The 19,678-nt window shown below is 34.5% G+C and overlaps 1 protein-coding gene across 1 annotated transcript; it reads left to right on the top strand.

Moving 5' to 3' along the window:
• The first annotated feature begins 4,812 nt into the window (after positions 1 to 4,812).
• Positions 4,813 to 7,570, top strand: LOC142556618 (uncharacterized protein OsI_027940-like). The gene is made up of 6 exons (XM_075668094.1): positions 4,813 to 4,970; positions 5,529 to 5,715; positions 6,221 to 6,374; positions 6,455 to 6,495; positions 6,586 to 6,790; positions 7,302 to 7,570. Exons 1-6 carry the CDS (start codon positions 4,966 to 4,968, stop codon positions 7,367 to 7,369), a joined length of 660 nt encoding a protein of 219 aa, XP_075524209.1. The 5' UTR covers positions 4,813 to 4,965; the 3' UTR covers positions 7,370 to 7,570.
• The last annotated feature ends 12,108 nt before the right edge of the window (positions 7,571 to 19,678 follow it).

Here is a 19,678-nt window from a genome sequence, read left to right as displayed (position 1 = left end):
CTCAAGCAAGTCATAGGCTTGAGTAGGAGATTTGGCGAAGATTGTGCCACATGCCGCTGCATCCACTGTTGTACGCGTCTGACCATTCAATTCATTATAGAAAAGCTCGATTTGTACCCAGTCTTCAAAACCATGATTTGGGCACCTCCTCAACAACTCCTTATACCTTTCCCACGCCTCATAGAGTTGCTCAAAATCATTCTGCCTGAAGGTACTTATCTCAATCTTCAACTGTGCAGACTTTGCAGGGGGGAAATATTTAGACAGAAACTTTGTTGCTAGCTCTTGCCACGTTGTGATGCTCCCCAGCGGAAGTGATTGGAGCCATCCTCTTGCTTGGTCCCTGGGAGAAAATGGAAACAAACGCAATCTAATAATATCATCAGGAACATTATTAATTTTTACCGTATATGTGATTTCCAAGAAGGTTCTCAGGTGAACGTGAGGATCTGAAGTAGCAGTTCAAGCGAACTGGTTTTGTTGAACCATATAGATCAGGGCAGGCTTCAGCTCGAAATTGTTGGCATTTATGGTCCCCCAAGCAATGCCAGAATAATGTGCATTCATTACTGGTCTGAAGTGATCTCTGATCGGTATAGCCTCAGGCGGCATATGTCTGTCATTCTCTCTGTTCTCAGCCATGGCTAGAATTTCTTCCCTACTCGCTTTTCTTAGCCTCCGTGCAGTTCTTTCGATTTCTGGATCAAAGATAAGCAAGTCAGGGCTTTGCGATCTTCGCATGTACTGTCACACAGAAAAAAATGAATGACTCAATCGATATAAAGTAAAAATAAAATAAAGCTCTAAATTAAAATCTAGACTAATTGGTAACAATACTGATATAAATTTAAATTTTGACACTCCTCGGCAACGGCGCCAAAAACTTGTTGTGTGTTTTCTTGAATGCTCGCAAGCGCACGATGTCAAGTTATAGTAAAATGTAATTTTGAGTGAAAGTGTCAATCCCACGAGGAGTGTATATAAAAATATATATCAATGCTTGTAATTAAAATAGACAAGACTTTATCTAGAAAAATCAATAACCAGATTGGTTTGCTTAATCGAATTAATTGAAAACAAAGGATTAATCTAATCACTGAATTGAGAAATAACAATGAGAGAAAATATCTAGATAAATGATTTCTCCAAGTTTCCACGACAATTATTCCCAGTTAAATTTATATTCCTGAATTCCAATTATTTAATGGCCAAGAACACTTAATTATTTTATTCCCCCTTTCCCAAGTGACGAATAACTGTATCAATCAAACTTCGATTCAATTATTACTAATAAAATCTAAGTTTAATTGATAAATGCAAACTGATGTTCTTACCTAAGCCTCGCTAAAATTATACGCCTTCCAAACGATATAAATATTCAACGATGTGTTTCTAATGATCTATAATCCTAGTCCTCTCCCGAGTTATAGAATTAATTAAACAACACACAATTTATGGCCAGTAAATTGCAGTGAAATGAATACAGAGAAACACAATTCAACGAGTAGGAATTCAATCAAATAAACCACTGCGTCAATTCATCGTATCAACAAAGTTACGTCATTCTCTAGACTAGAAAATTAGTTCATGATGAATTCTAAATAAAAGCAAAACATGTTTGAATATTTAGACATCGACACAATAGAAAATAAAGACGAAAGAATCAGATAACAAATCGGAAGTGGCGTCTCTGTCCCCAGATTCGTCGTTCTTCGTCTTTGATCTTGTTCCCTCGCGTCTTTCCTCTCGAGAACGACTGCGTCGTATGTTTCTTCGCCTAGCATGGATGAATTTCTCGTATCGTTCTTTCCCAAGGCGGCCGATCCCCTTAACCTAAGATTCACGTCAATTTATATTTTTTTTTGGACGCCGTGCGCGCGGTTGCGCAAGAAGTGGCGCGGCTGCGCGCACCATTCTGCCGTATGGCTTGTTGCTGCGTGCGCGCGGTTGCGCGAGTTGTGGTGCGGCCGCGCGCTCCTCTCGGGTTTTCTGTTGCTTCTGTGCGCGCGCAGTTGCGCGTGAAGTGGTGCGGCCGCGCGTGCACCTCTGTCTGTGGGTGCGCTCTCGGCTGCGCACTACTCTGTTTTCATAGTCCACTTGGTTTCGTGCCCACTATTTTCTCCATTCCTGAAATGACAACAAAAACAAACCAAAAACGCATAATTCTGTTCGAAACAAGCATAATTCAAAATGGATTCTAATATAAATTAAGTGCAAATCTTGCACTTATCAATTAACGCTCACATTGACGTCTTCAAGCTACCGTCGGTACCCAAATCCAAGAAATTCTTGATTTTGTACAAAAGGTTGATGCCAAAAGAGGGAAGATAACTTAATAATAGAGGTAGAGGCCAAACAAAGGCTAGAAGATGGCAGAAAAATGGGCAGAAAATAAAGTGGCAGAAGAAGAGAGAAAGAAAATGAAGCTTTTCTAAGAAAAGCAGAGGGTTGGGTAGTGGTAGTTCTTGGTTCAGAAGGGAACACAAGATTTAAATTTTTGCTCTTAGATGTAGAAAATGAAGCTTTTCTAAGAAAAATAGAGGGTTGGGTAGTGGTAGTTCTTGGTTCAGAAGAGAACACAAGATTTAAATTTTTGCTCTTAGATGTATATTCATTTTCTCTATAAAAATTAATTTTTGGCATAACAATATTTCTGGGACTTAGGCTTTCTCATCACCGAAAAGGGAGAAATTGCAAATCTCTTAGAAAAAGTTATCACTATTTGTGTATTCAGGTACTTGATCGTTCTGTCAAATACAAAGAGCAACACACTACCGGTGTTCAAAAGATGGGTAAAAGGCCATTAGCTATTTAATCTCTCTACCGGTAAAGCTACTCAACTAGTTGCACTAGACTAATTTGTCATTAGACTGGACCGCTCATAGATATACTAAAGTAACACTCGACTGGATAGAGTTAATGGTATTTTTGAAAGTCGACAGATCGGTCGACAACTTAAATTACTCCATCAGTCCGTCGTCTGACAGCTTTTGCACAAAGATGTCTTTTAAAAGTACAAAAGCATGAAAACATTAAAGAGTATTTAATGGAAGTCGCAACACATAACAATGATGTGTCTATATTATAAGTTTATTGTACAAAGAGTTGTTAAACAAAAAAAAAAAATCCAATGCTATATATAAAGAATGCAAGTAAGAACTCCATACACATATATACATTCAAAACAATAAATTCAAATAGAATGCTTGCATACTTAAAAATTTCTGAGTACAATTATCATATATCATATAATGCTCATCAGCTCATTTTTCAAGATATTCTCATATTTACAAGTATCATTCAGAGTTTGAAAACAACTACTCAACCATTTTTTTGTCAAAAACAGTTTGAGTAGTTGCAAACATCTTGAATCTTAGGATTCATTCTTTGTTATATATGTGGTGTTTTGGTTGTTTGAGTTAAAGTCTTAACCATCGTAAAAATAACTAGAAGTTTTAATTTAGGCAGTTGATAAGATCTAAAATTGAAGTAGATTGTTACAAAACATTTGTAAAATCAAAGTCTTTTAGTAAATTCCTTCATAAGTGGAAGAAAGATAAACATATAAAGATTTTGTCTTCAACTTCCATATATTTTGTATGATTTACTCCGTCGCATTTACTCATCTTGTTGGCTATCTATATTTAAATATACGATAATCAAAGGAATCATCATACCATTCTTCCCCACTATTTTTTTTGTCCGACCGTTTCCTTATAATTGAGAAAAACAAGTCTTATATAGCTAACATTATCAAGACCGCTAGAAAATTTTAAAAAATGTTTATTCACCATTTTAAACACTACCAATCTTAACAATAAAAACATGAGATGCTCATTAACCCATTGAAATTTTACAAAATAGCTTTGTAAACTTAAAAAATAATATTTTTTCATTTAATAAAAATATACTATAGCAAATTTTTGTAACTTGCTTATAACTATCATATCTCATTCATTTTTCAAAAGTCACACATAATATTATACGATTTATAAATATATTTTATATGCTCCATTTTATAATTAAAAAAACCATAAATTATCTCAACAATAATTACAACAATAACAATATAATCACGAATAATATTGTATAAAATCAAATAAACTCCAAAAATAATTAAATTTCTATTGAGATTATAAAATTTTTAGAAGAACATTTTGGGGAAAAATGCATGAATGATAAATAATAGATTCTTTTATGATACTATATAATATAATGTTATAAAATATAGAATGATATAATTTTACCAAAGAGACTTAAAAATCACAAGAACAAGTTCAATGATGTGACGATGTTGATGTGATGAAGTCGATAACTTCATTTCATGCTGATGTCAGCGACGATAACTTCATCTCATGATTATGCAAGTCCGAGATGAATATTATAGAGATGGTGATGAAATATTAATATTTTAATTTTGAAATATTAATTTTTTATTTCATTAAATATATGAGTATTTAAACACAAAATGCATATAATTGAAAATTTTTTAAAATTACACATAATTAAAATTTAAAGCTTACACATAATTTTTAAAACATAATTAATAAAATAACAGAAATAAATATGTAAATACACATAATTAAGAGGCTATGATGATTTTAATTTTTTTTAATATTTTTAAAATCTTTTTATTTTTTTTAAATGTTTTATTATTAATTTTATTTTTTTAGACATTTTTATTATTAATTTTAATAACTTAAAATCAGATTTTTTTTTTTTAAAAAAAAGGTTGCAGGTTCCGCGCGGTGAAGCCCGCCTGCATTATCGCACATTCAGGGGTCGATAAATTAAATGGGCCTCTAAGGCCCAATTGTATGATATTCCCTACCGCTTTTCAAGTAAACCTATTTTCTTTGGGGTTTTAAAGGCGCTGTGCATTCTCCGAGACGCTTACTCTGCCTCTACGACCAGCTAGGGTTTTGGTTTCACGCTGTTTCTCTACTCTACGAATCAAAATCGAAGATGAGGTATTTTTTTCTGGTTTCGCGTTATCTTACTTCCGATGAATTGTGGGAAAGTGGATGCTCAATGAGGCTGATTTGGGAAATAAAATTGAGTTTTGTATTGGATTATTAGCTTTTTTTAGAAATTTTGATTCATTGATCGAAACTAATCGGAGGTGTATGAGCGTGAGTTAACGAGTAATAGTTACAATTTGTATAAATTTTAGTGTTTGTTACTGGCGCTGTAGGAATTTGCTGCCTGCTGGTGATGTGTTTTGTGTACGAGCCTTGCCATGTGTAGAATCTGCATATACTTTGTTCTAGATATATTAAATTTATATTAACGGACGGGAACTGATTGCAGCATCAGGATTGGTCTAGTTTAAAGAAACTCAAGAAGATCTAAAAATACAATCAGTTTATCACAACAAATGAACACGAGCATATTTATTTATGAATTTTTTATAACTATTTTCTAGCTCCAGAATAGTTGTTGAATATTGAAGTGGTTTTGAGGTTGTTTCACGCAATCATATAAAATTGGCTAGCAGTCTAAAAGACTCTAATACATGTATCTTGTAGCCGACATCCCGAAGTTAAGTGGGCTGAAAGGGAGGACAAGGTCTATCTGACAGTGCAGTTGGCGGATGCTAAAAATCCAAAGGTCAACCTTGACCCAGAAGGGGTTTTTACTTTTTCCGCATCTGCTGGGACTGACGATAATCTCTATGAACTCAAACTTGATCTTCTTGACAAAGTTAATGTAGAGGTGAGATAATATTTGCTCTTTGTATGTCGAGCTCCTGATGGAACATATATGAATCAGTTCCACTTTTAACTGTTTGCACTGATTGTATGTTGTATATTTTTTATGCATTTGAAGTATTTCTCTTGTATTGTTCATATTTACTATTGTTCTTGGCTTGCGAGCACTAAGACAAGAAAGAAGAACTCTTGTCCTTTGTCTGCAGTTGAATGCATTTTAATCATTTTTAGTCAAGCACTCGGTTGTTCGAGTCGTAATCTATGGTTTCTTAACAAAATATATGTACGTCATTTCCATGGAAATACCAGCAAATTGGCATGATACAACTTCTAGAATTTTTTGTGAGATTCAAAACGTTCAGGAAACAATATGTTAACAGATAGGGCTATAAATTGAACACACTCATTAAAGTCTCAAATGTGTAGCTTCATTTGTTTCTGTTTCTTGATAAATAAATCTCACCAAGGCTTAAGCTTTTTTAATATTCCTCATCTGTTCCATTTTTCAGGAGAGCAAAATAAACATCGGGGTGAGAAGTATTTTCTGCGTTATAGAAAAAACAGAGGCAAAATGGTGGAATAAATTATTGCGTGGAGGTGAGAAGACGCCTCACTATGTGAAAGTAGATTGGGATAAATGGGTCGATGAAGATGATGATAGTGGTACGTTTCACGTTTTTTCGTATATTTTATTCATTTTTGACAACTTTCACTAGAGATTATTCAGACTAATGATTGATTAGGTGGGCCTGCGGATTTGGACATGGGTGGTATGGATTTCTCGGTAAGCTTTTCCCTTTTTTTTTCTCCTGATTCTGGGTATTTGCTGTTACAGTTGCATTTAACAATTCCTTTTCCTTAACATGTTATGCAGAAATTTGGAGACATGGGCGGCATGGGCGGCTTAGGAGGCATGGGAGGCATGGGCGGCTTAGGAGGCATGGGTGGCATGGGCGGCATGGGTGGCTTAGGAGGCATGGGTGGCTTAGGAGGCATGGGTGGCATGGGTGGCCTGGGAGACATGAGTGGCCTTGGAGATGATCCCATTGGAGATGACTGTGAGGACAGCGATGACGAAGGTACTTTTGCATTTTCACTTGGTTCTATGCCTGAAAAAAGTGTTATGAAGTTCTTTTGCACCCTATTAAATTGGTTAGCCTTTGATTTGTAAATAGATTCATCGCGGTGATACACGTGCCTGGTTTTTTTTTTTGTCCGCACGCACAAGGCAGACGTTAACTGTATCTAGAACGAGAATGTTGGTGAAGAAGAAGATAAAATTACTCTTATCATTTTTCTGAATCACAAAGGATTTGGCTGCGAGTTCGCTTGACCGTTTAAAAATGTTACAGAGAGGGCTGTTTTCCAGCGGTGATGTTAAATTCGAGAGCACCATACCACAGGGCTCAATGGTTTTTGGAAACAGTAGTGTAGCTTCAAAATTTATGCACCTTTTGTCTTTGTTTTCTGTTTTTCCGGTTTTATAAACGCATGCACCCAAGATTCATTTGACAACTATGGGTCTATAATAGTTGGATTTATGTGCTCCAAGTGTAATAAATCTATTGTTATCATCCAATTTCTTGGCAGAGCAAATCAAGATGCCAGAAGGAAAGGCTCATGACAAGACAGAGGGAGAAACAACCAAAGACAGCTGAATGTTTGCCAGTCTAATGTCTGTAACGTAGAGGGCCTATGCCATTTGCTGGAGTTACTCTTTGGTGACAAAAGCGTGCTTTATATGGCGTAAAGTCTCTCTTTACTTGATTTATTTATGCACCCTGACACTACATGTTTGTGCTTTGTACCATCTTGGCAGAACTATATTTATCCAATCATGGTGTTAAAATTTCAGCTAACTCAAGTTCATCCCCGAGTTCATATGGATTTGAAAATACCGAAGCAATTGTCGATTCAAGAAACCGATTCTAATGAAAATGCATAAAAACAGATTTACATGGCTTGTAGTGCGAGCAAGAATGCAAGTGAATGAATCTCATTCCCTAGCGAGTGAAATCATTGCATCCTTGTGCTCCGTCTATGAGGGGACCTATTTTAACTAGTTGAAACGCAAAGGTGGCGGAGTTGTCCTTGATAGGTTTTCATCTGTTAAATTATCTGCACTTTACGAAACCAATTCAACAAGTGATCGATCCTATCGGCATTTCCCCATCCCTAGTCGGATAATGCTTGCTGTGTTGCGAAAAAATTGCATTTTTCGGACCATGCTTTTAGACGTGGCAATTGAAATAGTGTTGTAACGTCAGAGACTTTCGAGGATTTGATAAATTTCAATAAATTGATAATTATTAATAAATAAATAAAATTATATAGTTTTAAAAAGGAGTTGTACATAAATAATTTGCATACGTATTAATCTACTTAATTTTTAAAATATTTATAATGAAATAAATAAAAATACTTCAAAATAAAAACAATTTAAATAAATAAATTTTATCTCCTACAAATAAAAATTTAAAAATTGAACACTACTAAATATAATGTGTGTTTCTAAAATATTATAACTTAAATAAATAAGTAAATAAAACAATATATAATATAAAAATCCAAAAAATATTGATTAATTCATATTTGTCTATTAATTATAAAATTAAGGGAGAATATGTGTCACTAATTTAATGGAAATAAGTGTCACCAAGCTAGGACAATATTTGTCAAACTATGGTCAAATAAGTTTGACATGCATTAGTAATTGGTGACTTAGCTAGGTGTCAAGAAACGAGCCTTACATTTGTTGGGAAATAATGACTCATCCACTCAACTTCTTTGCCATAAATAGGTCTAATTCCAAGCATATTATCAGATTAAATTGATCAAATTGGTGAGTTTTAGGAAAAAAAAAAATAGTGATAAGAAAATATGAGAAAATAACAAACCGTCTCCAAAAATTCCGAAAAATTTACATAACTCCTATTTTACCCAGAAATCAAAGTGTGTAAGTGTGGTATAACAAAATCATCCATCCAATTAACCCAGAAAATCAAGATTCATGAAGAACAATTATGGAAAAATTCCAAAAAAATTGTTCTCAGATAACTACTTATAATTTTAATTACTCTCTTTTCTTGGATATTTTCACTTCTTGAAAATCTGGGCGAAATCCATAATGAATTTCAAAATGTTTTAAATACAATAGTTGTAGAGAATGCCAAAATGAAACCACCATCAAATTTCAGCCCGCACGTGGTGGCCGGAGCTTTTCCACACGCCAATACAATGGCACATGAGTTTCCCGTGCCAATTTGTTTGTCGGGATTTCGACGGCCGATCGTTTCTAGGTTCCCGGCCATTTTGGATAGTTCCATGATCTTACGACATTGTTTTAATTGTTATGAATTTTTAATGTTTTAACCAAAACTACATAGTACAAATTTTGTACATCTTCTTTTAAAAGTTCGAACACTTACTGCATATCCTAATCAGTGTAAAATCACTCAAATTATATTTATGGGACGTTATCTTAGATTAGGATTGAAACTGAGACGAAAATGTAATCTATCAATGTGAAGTTTACTATTGATTTCTTTAATTATGAAACTTTTCGCATTCAACCTGGAATTTATCGTAAAGTTTCATAGCAACTGATTTATACGTATATATAACACCATATCGTGTATCTCTTATTTTATTGGTTATATTGTACTTCATATTGAATTTCTGGATTTATTGATGTTTAATTGGTTATCTATCAACTATTACTAATTAAATGACTGAATGAATGAATGACTAGAGTAATGGACAACGATGCTAGTCCAGAGAACCATAAGGATTCGACCCGAAAATGTGAGTCCGGTGAACAACAAGTTTAAATCTAGGTATATGGTTAATTTGAACAACGTGACTTAGGTCCAGAATTGTGAGTTCATCTTAGCTCGTAAATGATCGATTTTAAAGAATCTTATTTGAACGTGTGGGAAAAGTGTTACATCAAATATTGGTGAGAGCCACCTATTTAACACACGATATTCACTTCAAAGTCCTGAACAATCACTGCATTTCAATTGGCAAAATATTTCTATAACGATACATTACTACTGATATATGTCATCTCCATTTTGGATTACTGCAATATTACAGTTTGACTTGTTATAAATATGTAAACTCAATTTTATTCTCTCGATAACTTTCCAAAGACTTAACATATATTTTCTTTCTATTTATTATAAATTCCAGATATAGGATTTCAGGATTTCAAATAGGATGAAAATTGAGAAAATTGAAATGTCGGATTAGCAAGACCATAAACTTTCACTTGTATTTTATTCGAGTTCGTTGGGTTATAAGTCGTAAAGTCAAGGATTGTACACGCTTCTACTACTATAAGTAAGATCTAATAACGATATTATGATTCGAGGGTCCATAGGTGGTATTAGAACCCCTCAGGTTTATCTTGGAATAATTGTGGATGATATAATAAAATCTATAAGATATTATTTTTTGGGATTTTATGGATATGACTTATAGGAAAAACCTCTGGTATTTACCGTTAGTGTCTATATCTTTCAGATAATGAATAAGATAAATGACAGCCTTACTTTTACCCCAAAATTAAATATTGCGTGATCAACAAGTTTTGATTTAAGGTGAATATCAAACATCAAAAAGTGTTGGTACTACTGTATGAAATCCCTTCTAAATTGATATTTGATTTGTATCCCATAAGAACTCTTGAAAGATTCCTTAAGTTCCACCCAATTTTTATAGAAGATTTTCCATAACTTGTTGATCTCGCTTAATAGATTTATTTTACTAGATTTATTGTCACCCCAAGTTTTATGACACCCATAATGTACAACAAGATGAAGAATGACTGATCAAAATTGAAAGAATTTTCTATGTCCTTAACTACTCGGATGAAGAGAAGGTGAATCTTTTGGTATATCAATTCGAAGAAGAAGCAGACAACTGGTGGAGAGTTGCTGATCTCAAGTGGAAGAAAAACAAGGCTCCCAACTCATGGACTAAATGTATCCGAGATTTTGAGGGAAAATACATCATTCGAGTAATAGTCACACATGAGAATTCCAATTCATGGAATTAGTTCAATGTTCTTTAACCATAGCGCAATACGAAGCATAATTTCATCGTTTGATTTACTATACTCCTCATTACTCAGAAGTTGAGGCAAGAAATACAAAGGAATTTTTCCTATGCCTCAATTTTGATATTCGTTGGGCAACCTTATCTGTCGAAGCCTCATATTATAGTTATGTTGTCAATCAAGCACTACGATGTTGGGATATCGTATTCTCGCACTCAAAACGCAGCGGAAGTTTAAAAATTCTGTTCTTGGGCGTCGTGCGTTTAAAAACATTAATAGGGTGTTTAGAATTATACCTTTGCGTTCTAAACGCTTGGACTCCAAACGGAACGGCTCTTCTCCTTTGATCGCCTAATTAGGTCCACGATCGAAGACTTTGTTCCTTGCTTGGATTGCACTAGAAATCACAAGCGATTTCTGCGTTGAGACTGTAGCCTCCGAATTTTCAAAATCGGGAGTTGAAGCGGTGCGGCATGGAAGCAACAAAGGTAGGTCGAAATAGTTTTTTTCAAATCTTGTGTTGGCCGAGACCCTTTTTCAAAGTGGGCAATTAATTGATTCATAATCAACTATTATCACAGCTAATCAAATCATTAATCCCAAACTAATTTTTGACTTGATTTTCTTATTTTTTCAATCATGGCCGTGACTTCCACTTGGGGGAATGGAGAGAATTTTCCTTTTTGTTTTGTGTGCCAAAATTTTTCATCATCCAACAATGAGTCCTAATGGTGTATTTATAGAGTGAGACTCCTAATCTAATTAAGAGTCCATCTCCCACAAGGAATCTAATAATTTCATTATATTTAAACTCCCACATAATTATTACATAATGTATTTATTAATCTTTAATAATACATGATATAATAATAATATCATATACACATTTTATATCACAATATAAAATATATACATGTATATGTATATTAAATTAAATAATCATTATTTAATTTATGAACTAACTCCTTAGTTAATTTAATTCTAGACTCCTCTAAAATATTCATGGGAATTTGTGCATGTTAGTAGTCACCACTACTAGCACAATTATTTAATTAGTAAATTCTCAATTCACTAAATAAATAATTTCGAACTCATTATAACCCCGATCGACGATCCGAGAGCGCCGATGTGTCAAGGATACAAATCTTGTTCATATAATGAATATCGAAAATTTCGAATATCAAAATTTTCATTTGCCAAATTTAGAACTTACCATATATGACAGTTACCATATTTGGCAACTGTCAGTTTTAGTAAACTCCTTCACAAAACAGGTATTTTCACTCTCCTTCCTCATTTAGCAATCATCCTAACTTCCACTTCTTCCATCCTATAGAATCAGCTCATAACTCCTTTATAATCTTCCTGTTTGATCTCCATCAAACTATAGTCGTCAAATTCCAACTCCTTGAAATTTGACTATCTCAACGGGAACACAGAATCCGATACTTGTGTGACCCTCAATGGTTCAGGGATACAGCTAGTCGTGGGTTCACATCTCCATGTGATTCAGAATAATATTTATTCTTATTCGGGCTTACCCTAGTTAGCCCCATTCTTTTCATCAACTCTTTGATCAAGAATGTCAGAACTCATTTTCGATTGCACCCATCAGATCATGGTAAGAGCGTCTAGTAGCATCGCCCCATGATCCCCTAGGTATCACTGATAGTGCCTACAAGAAGCTTTAGTCATAGTTAGCGTACAATACGGTCCCTTCAACACATATATCTCGATCAAATATGCAACCATTGGTATATCGAGAGTTGCATATGAATTCGATAATGATGTGATTTATCTTTGAGTACTAATAGTGGCATGGTATGTGCAACTAGGAAAACACATTTCCCTAAAGCACGTTTCTTGCTCTAGCCAGAGACTCCTTGCACTATTAACTCATCATATCACATAGGATATCTTCACCCGTAGGCGAACGGTGAATTCCCGACTACAATGCATTTGGCTCCTACGTATTTCGAAACTACACCCAACCTCGCCACCTGATGACCCTTCGATGGAGTCGGTAAACGAATCAAAGTGCATGCTAGTACGTATAGCCTCTACATTGTCCCGGGTCAAAGGACTAATGGTGTACAACCATAACTGCGGACTATTCCACTCGATAAGTGAGAACCACTTGAACAGTCCGAGGGAGGGTTGTTCAGTGCATCATCTTATGATCACCCATCTGCGTGAATGGACATCTCCATGTCCTTGCTAATGAAACATGGTGTTTACACCACAAATGCTAGTCTCGAGCTCGAGCGACCTTTATCCTCGTTTTAGGTGGCTGAATCGACTAGGAACCTGTTTAGAATATACGCTATGCTTCCTAATCAGTTTCATGATCTTACGTTGCGACGCAGATCTCATGGTACCTATTGTATATTCAAGGACTTTATCTATGCAGCTTGCATGGGTATACAGATAAAGTATAATGCCATAATCGAATAAAATCGTAAAATATTATTAAAATAAAGATTGTTTTACATTAGAGTCAATGAAGCTCGAGCCACAAGTTGGCTTGCCGGACACCTACTCTAACAATCTCCCACTTGCCCTATAGCCAACTGCCCATAGATCTTAGACCCATTCCTTCGCGATGCTTCTCAAACAATGGTCCTGGCAGGGGCTTCGTTAGTGGATCAACAATGTTATCTGCGGAGGCGACTCTCTCTATCGATATGTCTCCTCTTCCCACAATCTCCTGAATTATGTGAAACTTCCTCAGTATATGTTTGGATCGCTGATGAGACCTTGGTGCCGTTGCGCTTCGCTTGCGCAACGGCACCGGTGTTGTCACAGTAGACCGGGACTGGATCAACTGTTTGAGGAATGACACCCAACTCTTGGACGAAATTGCTCATCCAAACACCCTCCTTTGCTGTAGTCAGTGCAGCTATGTATTCGGCCTCAGTGGTTGAATCCGCTATGGTGTCTTGCTTGGAACTCTTCCAAGAGACAGCACCACCATTGAGCTTGAATACAAATCCAGAGGTCAATTTTGAATCATCCACATCTGATTGGAAGCTAGAATCAGTGTAGTCTTCCAATTTTAGTTCTCCACTCCCGTAAACCAAGAACAAATTCTTAGTTATTCTCAAGTACTTAAGAATGTCTTTCACTGCTTTCCAATGCAGTGGACCGGGATTCGACTGATATCGGCTTGCAACACTCAGTGCATATGCAATATCAAGTAGAGTATATATCATACCATACATAATACTGCCTATGGCAGACGCATATAGAATGCGGCACATGGTTTCTATCTCTTCATCAGTCTTAGGGCACATAGACTTGGATAGATTCACACCATGAGACATTAGGAGATATCCTCTCTTGGACTCCTCCATAGAGAAACTCCTCAGTATTGTATCAATATATGTAGATTGGGTGAGCCCTAGCATCCGCTTTGATCTATTCCCTATAGATCTGTATTCCTAATACATATGATGCTTCACCCATATCCTTCATGGAGAACTTACCAGCTAACCATACTTTAGTCGTTTGCAACATCCCTACATCATTCTCAATGAGTAGTATGTCATCAACATAAAGTACTAGGAATGTCACTGCACTCCCACTAACCTATTTTGTATACACAAGGTTCCTCAGGATTTTTGATAAAATCAAACTTTTTGATAGTGTTGTCAAATCTGAGGTTCCAGCTCTTCGATGCCTCTTTGAATCAATTAATGGATCTTTGAAGTTTGCATACTTTATGCTCACTTCCCACTGATATGAATCCTTCAGGTTGAGACATATAAATCTCTTCCTTAATATCCCCATTAAAGAACTGCTGTTTTCACATCCATCTGCCATATTTCATAGTCATAGCATGCTAATATGGCTTGCAGTACCCTAATGGACTTGAACATCGCGAATAGAGAAAAGGTCTCCTCATAGACAACACCTTATCTTTGAATATATCCTTTTACTACCAGTCTAGCTTTGAAGGTCACCACCTTCCCATTCGCTCCAAGTTTCCTTTTGCAAATCCATTTGCATCCTATGGGAACAATTCCCTAAGGTGGATCTACTAAGGACCACACTTGGTTCGAATACATGGAGTCCATCTCGGACTGCATGGCTTTAAGTCATCTAGACGAATCGGCATCGGACAATGCTTTCTTGAAATTTCTTGGATCACATCCAGGAATGGGCTCACCTTGGCCCTCTTCAAGAAGCAGGCTCAACCTATTAGGCGACCTTGAGATCCTTTCGGATCTTCTAAAGCTTGTGTTTCTTTGATTGGATGTTGGGGTGTGGGTTCTACTAGTTGTGTAGTAGGAAATTCTCGAATCTCATCGAGTTCTATCATCCTGTCTTTTCTATCCAATAGAAACTCCTCCTCTAAGAAGATGGCATTCCTTGAAACAAACGCATTTGTTTCACTAGGATAATAGAAGTAATATCCAACAGAGTTCTTTGGATATTCCACAAAATAGCACAAATTGGCTCTACTATCCAATTTGTCTCCCACTGCCTGATTCACGTATATTATTGGATAAGAATATTTGGGCTGCTTTCCCATCTATATCTCATATGAATTTTTATCAACTGCCTTTGTATGGACTTGATTCAACAACATTGCTTTGTTTCAAGCGCATATCTCCAAAGGGATGGCGGCAACTCAGTGAATCTCATCATAGATCGGACCATGTCCATCAATGTCCGATTACGACGTTCTGATACACCACTCAACTGGGGTGTGGCAGGACGGAGTCCACTGTGAGAGAATCCTATTCTCGTTAAGGTAGTCTTGAAACTCGGTACTCAAACATTCTTCACCTCGATCTAATCGTAGTGTTTTAATACTCTTTCCTAATTGTTTCTCTACTGTTGCTCTAAATTCTTCGAACTTTTCAAAGGATTCAGACTTGTATTTCATTAAATACACATACTCAAAACTCGAATGGTCATCGATAAAGTGATGAAGTAGAAATGGTCAAATCTCTGGCTAACACTCAGTGAAATAAATAAAAATACTTTCAAATAATAATAATTTAAATAATTAATTTTATTCTCCTACAAATAAAAGTTAATAATTGAACACTACAAAATATAAAATATTCTTTTAAAATAATATAACTTACATAAATAAATATATATATAATATAAAAACATTAAATAAATTTAATAAAATATTAATTAATTCAAATTTGTCTATTAATAAATTAATGGAAAATAAGTGTCACTACTTTAATGGAAATATGTGCAACCAAGTTACACCAACATTTGCTAAATTATGTTCAAATAAACTTGACATATGTTAATAATTGGTGACATAGCTATGTGTCGAGAAATGAGCCTTACACTTGCTGAGAATATAATGACTCACTCACTTCACTTATTTGCTATAAATAAGTCTCATTTCAAATATATTATCAAATTAAATTGATCAAAATTGATGAGTTTTAGAGAAAAAAAATATTGAGGATAAAAAATAGTGAAAAATGTGGTGGAAACACGAAAAAATAGCAAACCATCTCCAAAAAATTTGAAAATTTCACATAAGACTCCTCTTATACCCATAAATCAAATTATATAGGTGATGTAACAAAATAATCCATCGAAAATTAATTCAATCTCGAAGTAATGCTTTTTCTCAGATAAAACATTCTCGAGATTGAATTAATTTTTATTCTTGAACGATTTTGTTAGGATCGAGAAATAGTTTAGAGGGGGGAGGGCGAATAAAATCTTTAAAATATTTGTTTTTTGAAATCGGTTTTCAATTGTTTTTATGCGATTGAAAGTTTTTCTTGAATGGTTAGAAATATGAACCACTTGAAAAGTGCGGAGAACGGTTCACAATTTCTAAGCTTCAACTGGTTGACTGGCTTGTTAACAAGAAATGGTTCGAAAAGAAAGTGCACGCGAAAAGTAAAGACACATGATTTTTATGGATCTTCGATGATAAAAACTCCTACGTCACCCCTTCTTCCTCTTTAGGAAGGATTACACTAAAAGATTTTGGATTTACAAACTTATTGCAGCAGCCCACTCTAATCAAGACTTATCACACTGTCAGTTTTGGAACCCTTAGTGATCACTTTAAACTTCTGGATTTTAAGAAACATCGGTTCATTAGACAACACAATCAATTAAATAACCAAAAGGTTACTGATAAAAGAAAACTGTATATTTTGAGTAGTACAAAATTGATCATTGAATGATCAGATATCTTTCTGCTGAGTGCGTGCTTCATGAGCGATGAAGTATATGAACTTTAAGAGTGCTCAGATCTTTCAGTACGCAAGCTTCAGTAGTATTTCAATCGCGTGGTTGAAAAGCTTAAAGAGATCGAGCTTGTATCTGTATTCTTCAGCTATTCTTTTATAAGCTATGATTCCAACGGTCAGAAAAGATGAATAACGTAAACCTATATAGCTAGAATGATGTGTCACTATCAGCTGCAACTTTATTAAATGTTCTTCAGCAAACATTTAATGTTCTCTTTGCTTGTGTAGCTTTGAATCCCGTTCATTGAAGAGTTGCTGTTGAGCATCCCTTTGTGGTGACTGTTATCTTCATCAGAACTTGAAAAATATATAAGCAATATTTCTATTATGAGATAGTGACATTAATGCAGATCTTTATCGGGACTCATGCAGGATATAGTTGACTTATAGCTGTGTAAAACCATTGAATATCCTGAGTCGGTCAGAGAAAGTCTTTCATTAAGTGAGCAATAAATAACTCTTTAATGAAGCGGTCGAAATCTGTCTTGGAACATCCGATTGGAATTCTTCTAGCAGTTGACGCTCTTCTGCTCTCTGATGGTTGAAGAGTAGGCGGTTGAAATGATTTCTGTAATACAAGGAAGATTGCAGTTGTTTCCTAAAACAGTTAAGTACTGTTTTGATTTTGTCGATCACCAAAATTTTAGGGTAATAATAATTTCTTAACATATTGTCACTTCAGTTTTTAAATAAATTGTGTTCAAAATATTTTTTAGTTTACAAATGTGTCAGTCGACCATTCTCACAGTCGTCAGAAAAATTGTTTTGGATGGCTGAACTAAGCCAATCCATCATGAATTTCAAAATGTTTTCAATACAAAATTTGTAGTGAAGACCAAAACAAAGCCACCATAAAATTTTGACCGCGCATAGTGGTTAAAGCTTCTCCACGCGTCAGCACGGTGTTGTGTGAGTTTCACACGCCACTCCATCTTCTGGATTTCAACGACTCCGATCATTTCTGCATTACCAGACATTTTGGAAAGTTTCATGATTTTACGACTTGTATTTTAATTATTATGAATTTTTAAAATTTTAACCAAAACTACCCGATATAATTTTTGTAAAAAAAATATCTTTAAGATTCCAACACTTCTACTTGTCATATCCAGTGTCAAATCACTTACATTATATTTATTGAAAATTATCTAAGATTGAAATTGAAATCGAAACAAAAAGTTAGATATTAAGACAAGGTTTACTACTAATTTCTTCAATTATGACCTTTTGACATTCAACCTTAATTTATCGTAAAATTTCATAGCTATCGATTTATTGATATATATTGCATCATATCATGTATTTATCATTTTATTGGTCATATTGTATTTCTGGATTTATTAATTTTTGACTGGTTATCGATAGACTATGAATGACTGAATAAACGAATGAATGAATGAATGACTGCAGCAATGAATAATGGTCTATATACTGAATTCCTAGTCCACTGGACAACGCGGTTTCAACCCGGAAATATGAATCCAATGAACAACATGTTTAAGACCTAGTATATGGTTCATCAGAATGTGACTTCAATTCGGAAATGTAGTTTATATTGGCTCGTAAATGATCGATTATACGGAATCTTATTTGAATAAGTGGGGAAAAGTGCTACACCGAATGTTGGTGGGAGTCACCTCTTTAGTTCACGATATTCACTTTACAGTCCTGAACTCTCACTGAATTTCATTTGGCAAGATATTTCTATAACGATATGTTACTACTGATACATATAATCTCATATTGAATTATTGCAATGAGATATTACTGTTTGACTTGTTATAAATATAAAAACTCAATTTTATTCTCTCACTAAGTATCCAAAGACTTAATTTCTAATTTTCTTCTATTTATTGTTAATTCCAAATACATGATTTCATGACTTCAAATAGTATAAAAATTGAGAAAATGGAAATGTCGGCTTAGCAAGACCGCAAACTTACGCATGTATTTTATTCGAGATTAGAGTGATAGAATTTGGTTTATAAGTTGTAAAATCAAGAATTGTACACGCTTCTGCTACTCAAGTAAGATATAATGATGATATTATGTTTTGAGGTCCATGGTATCAATAAAGCTGAACATATGATACCTTTTAGAAACACAAGAAGCCTATACAAAAGTACGTGATTTTAAGCACAACACAATGTTGAAAATCTAAGCAAATTACATACAAAAAAATCTCATTATAACCAAATTATTTAGAGAAATCTTTCAATTATATATGACCACTGTGTTGAAAGTAGATTATTTGAAATGTAAGACGATAAATTCAATTTCAACTGTTTTTTGTTGTGTTTATTTCCTTGATTAGTGAAGGGGTCAGATTAACAATACTTATCACAAGTTTAATTCAAAATAGCTTGTTTTATCTATCCTCATGACAAATGACCCAAAAAAAAATAACAATTTTCATGAAACCTATAAAAAAAAATGGTAGATTAATCGACCTATCTATAATATAAAAAAATTATTTTATATGTAAAAATATATAATTTTTTATGAATCGTTCGTTCGCAAAATTGATCTACAAGACTATCTGATAAAAATTTTTACGTTGTAAATGCTGTTAACAAAATATAATTCACGTTCTTCATAATGACTTTAATCGCCATTTTGATTAAGAAAACCAAATAAATGAATTTTAAATAATAGACCTG

Source organism: Primulina tabacum, chromosome 9 (assembly GCF_025594145.1).
Source record: "Primulina tabacum isolate GXHZ01 chromosome 9, ASM2559414v2, whole genome shotgun sequence".
NCBI classification, from domain to species: domain Eukaryota; kingdom Viridiplantae; phylum Streptophyta; class Magnoliopsida; order Lamiales; family Gesneriaceae; genus Primulina; species Primulina tabacum.
Note: the sequence above shows the minus strand (reverse complement) of the source record. Positions and strands in the feature narration are given on the sequence as shown.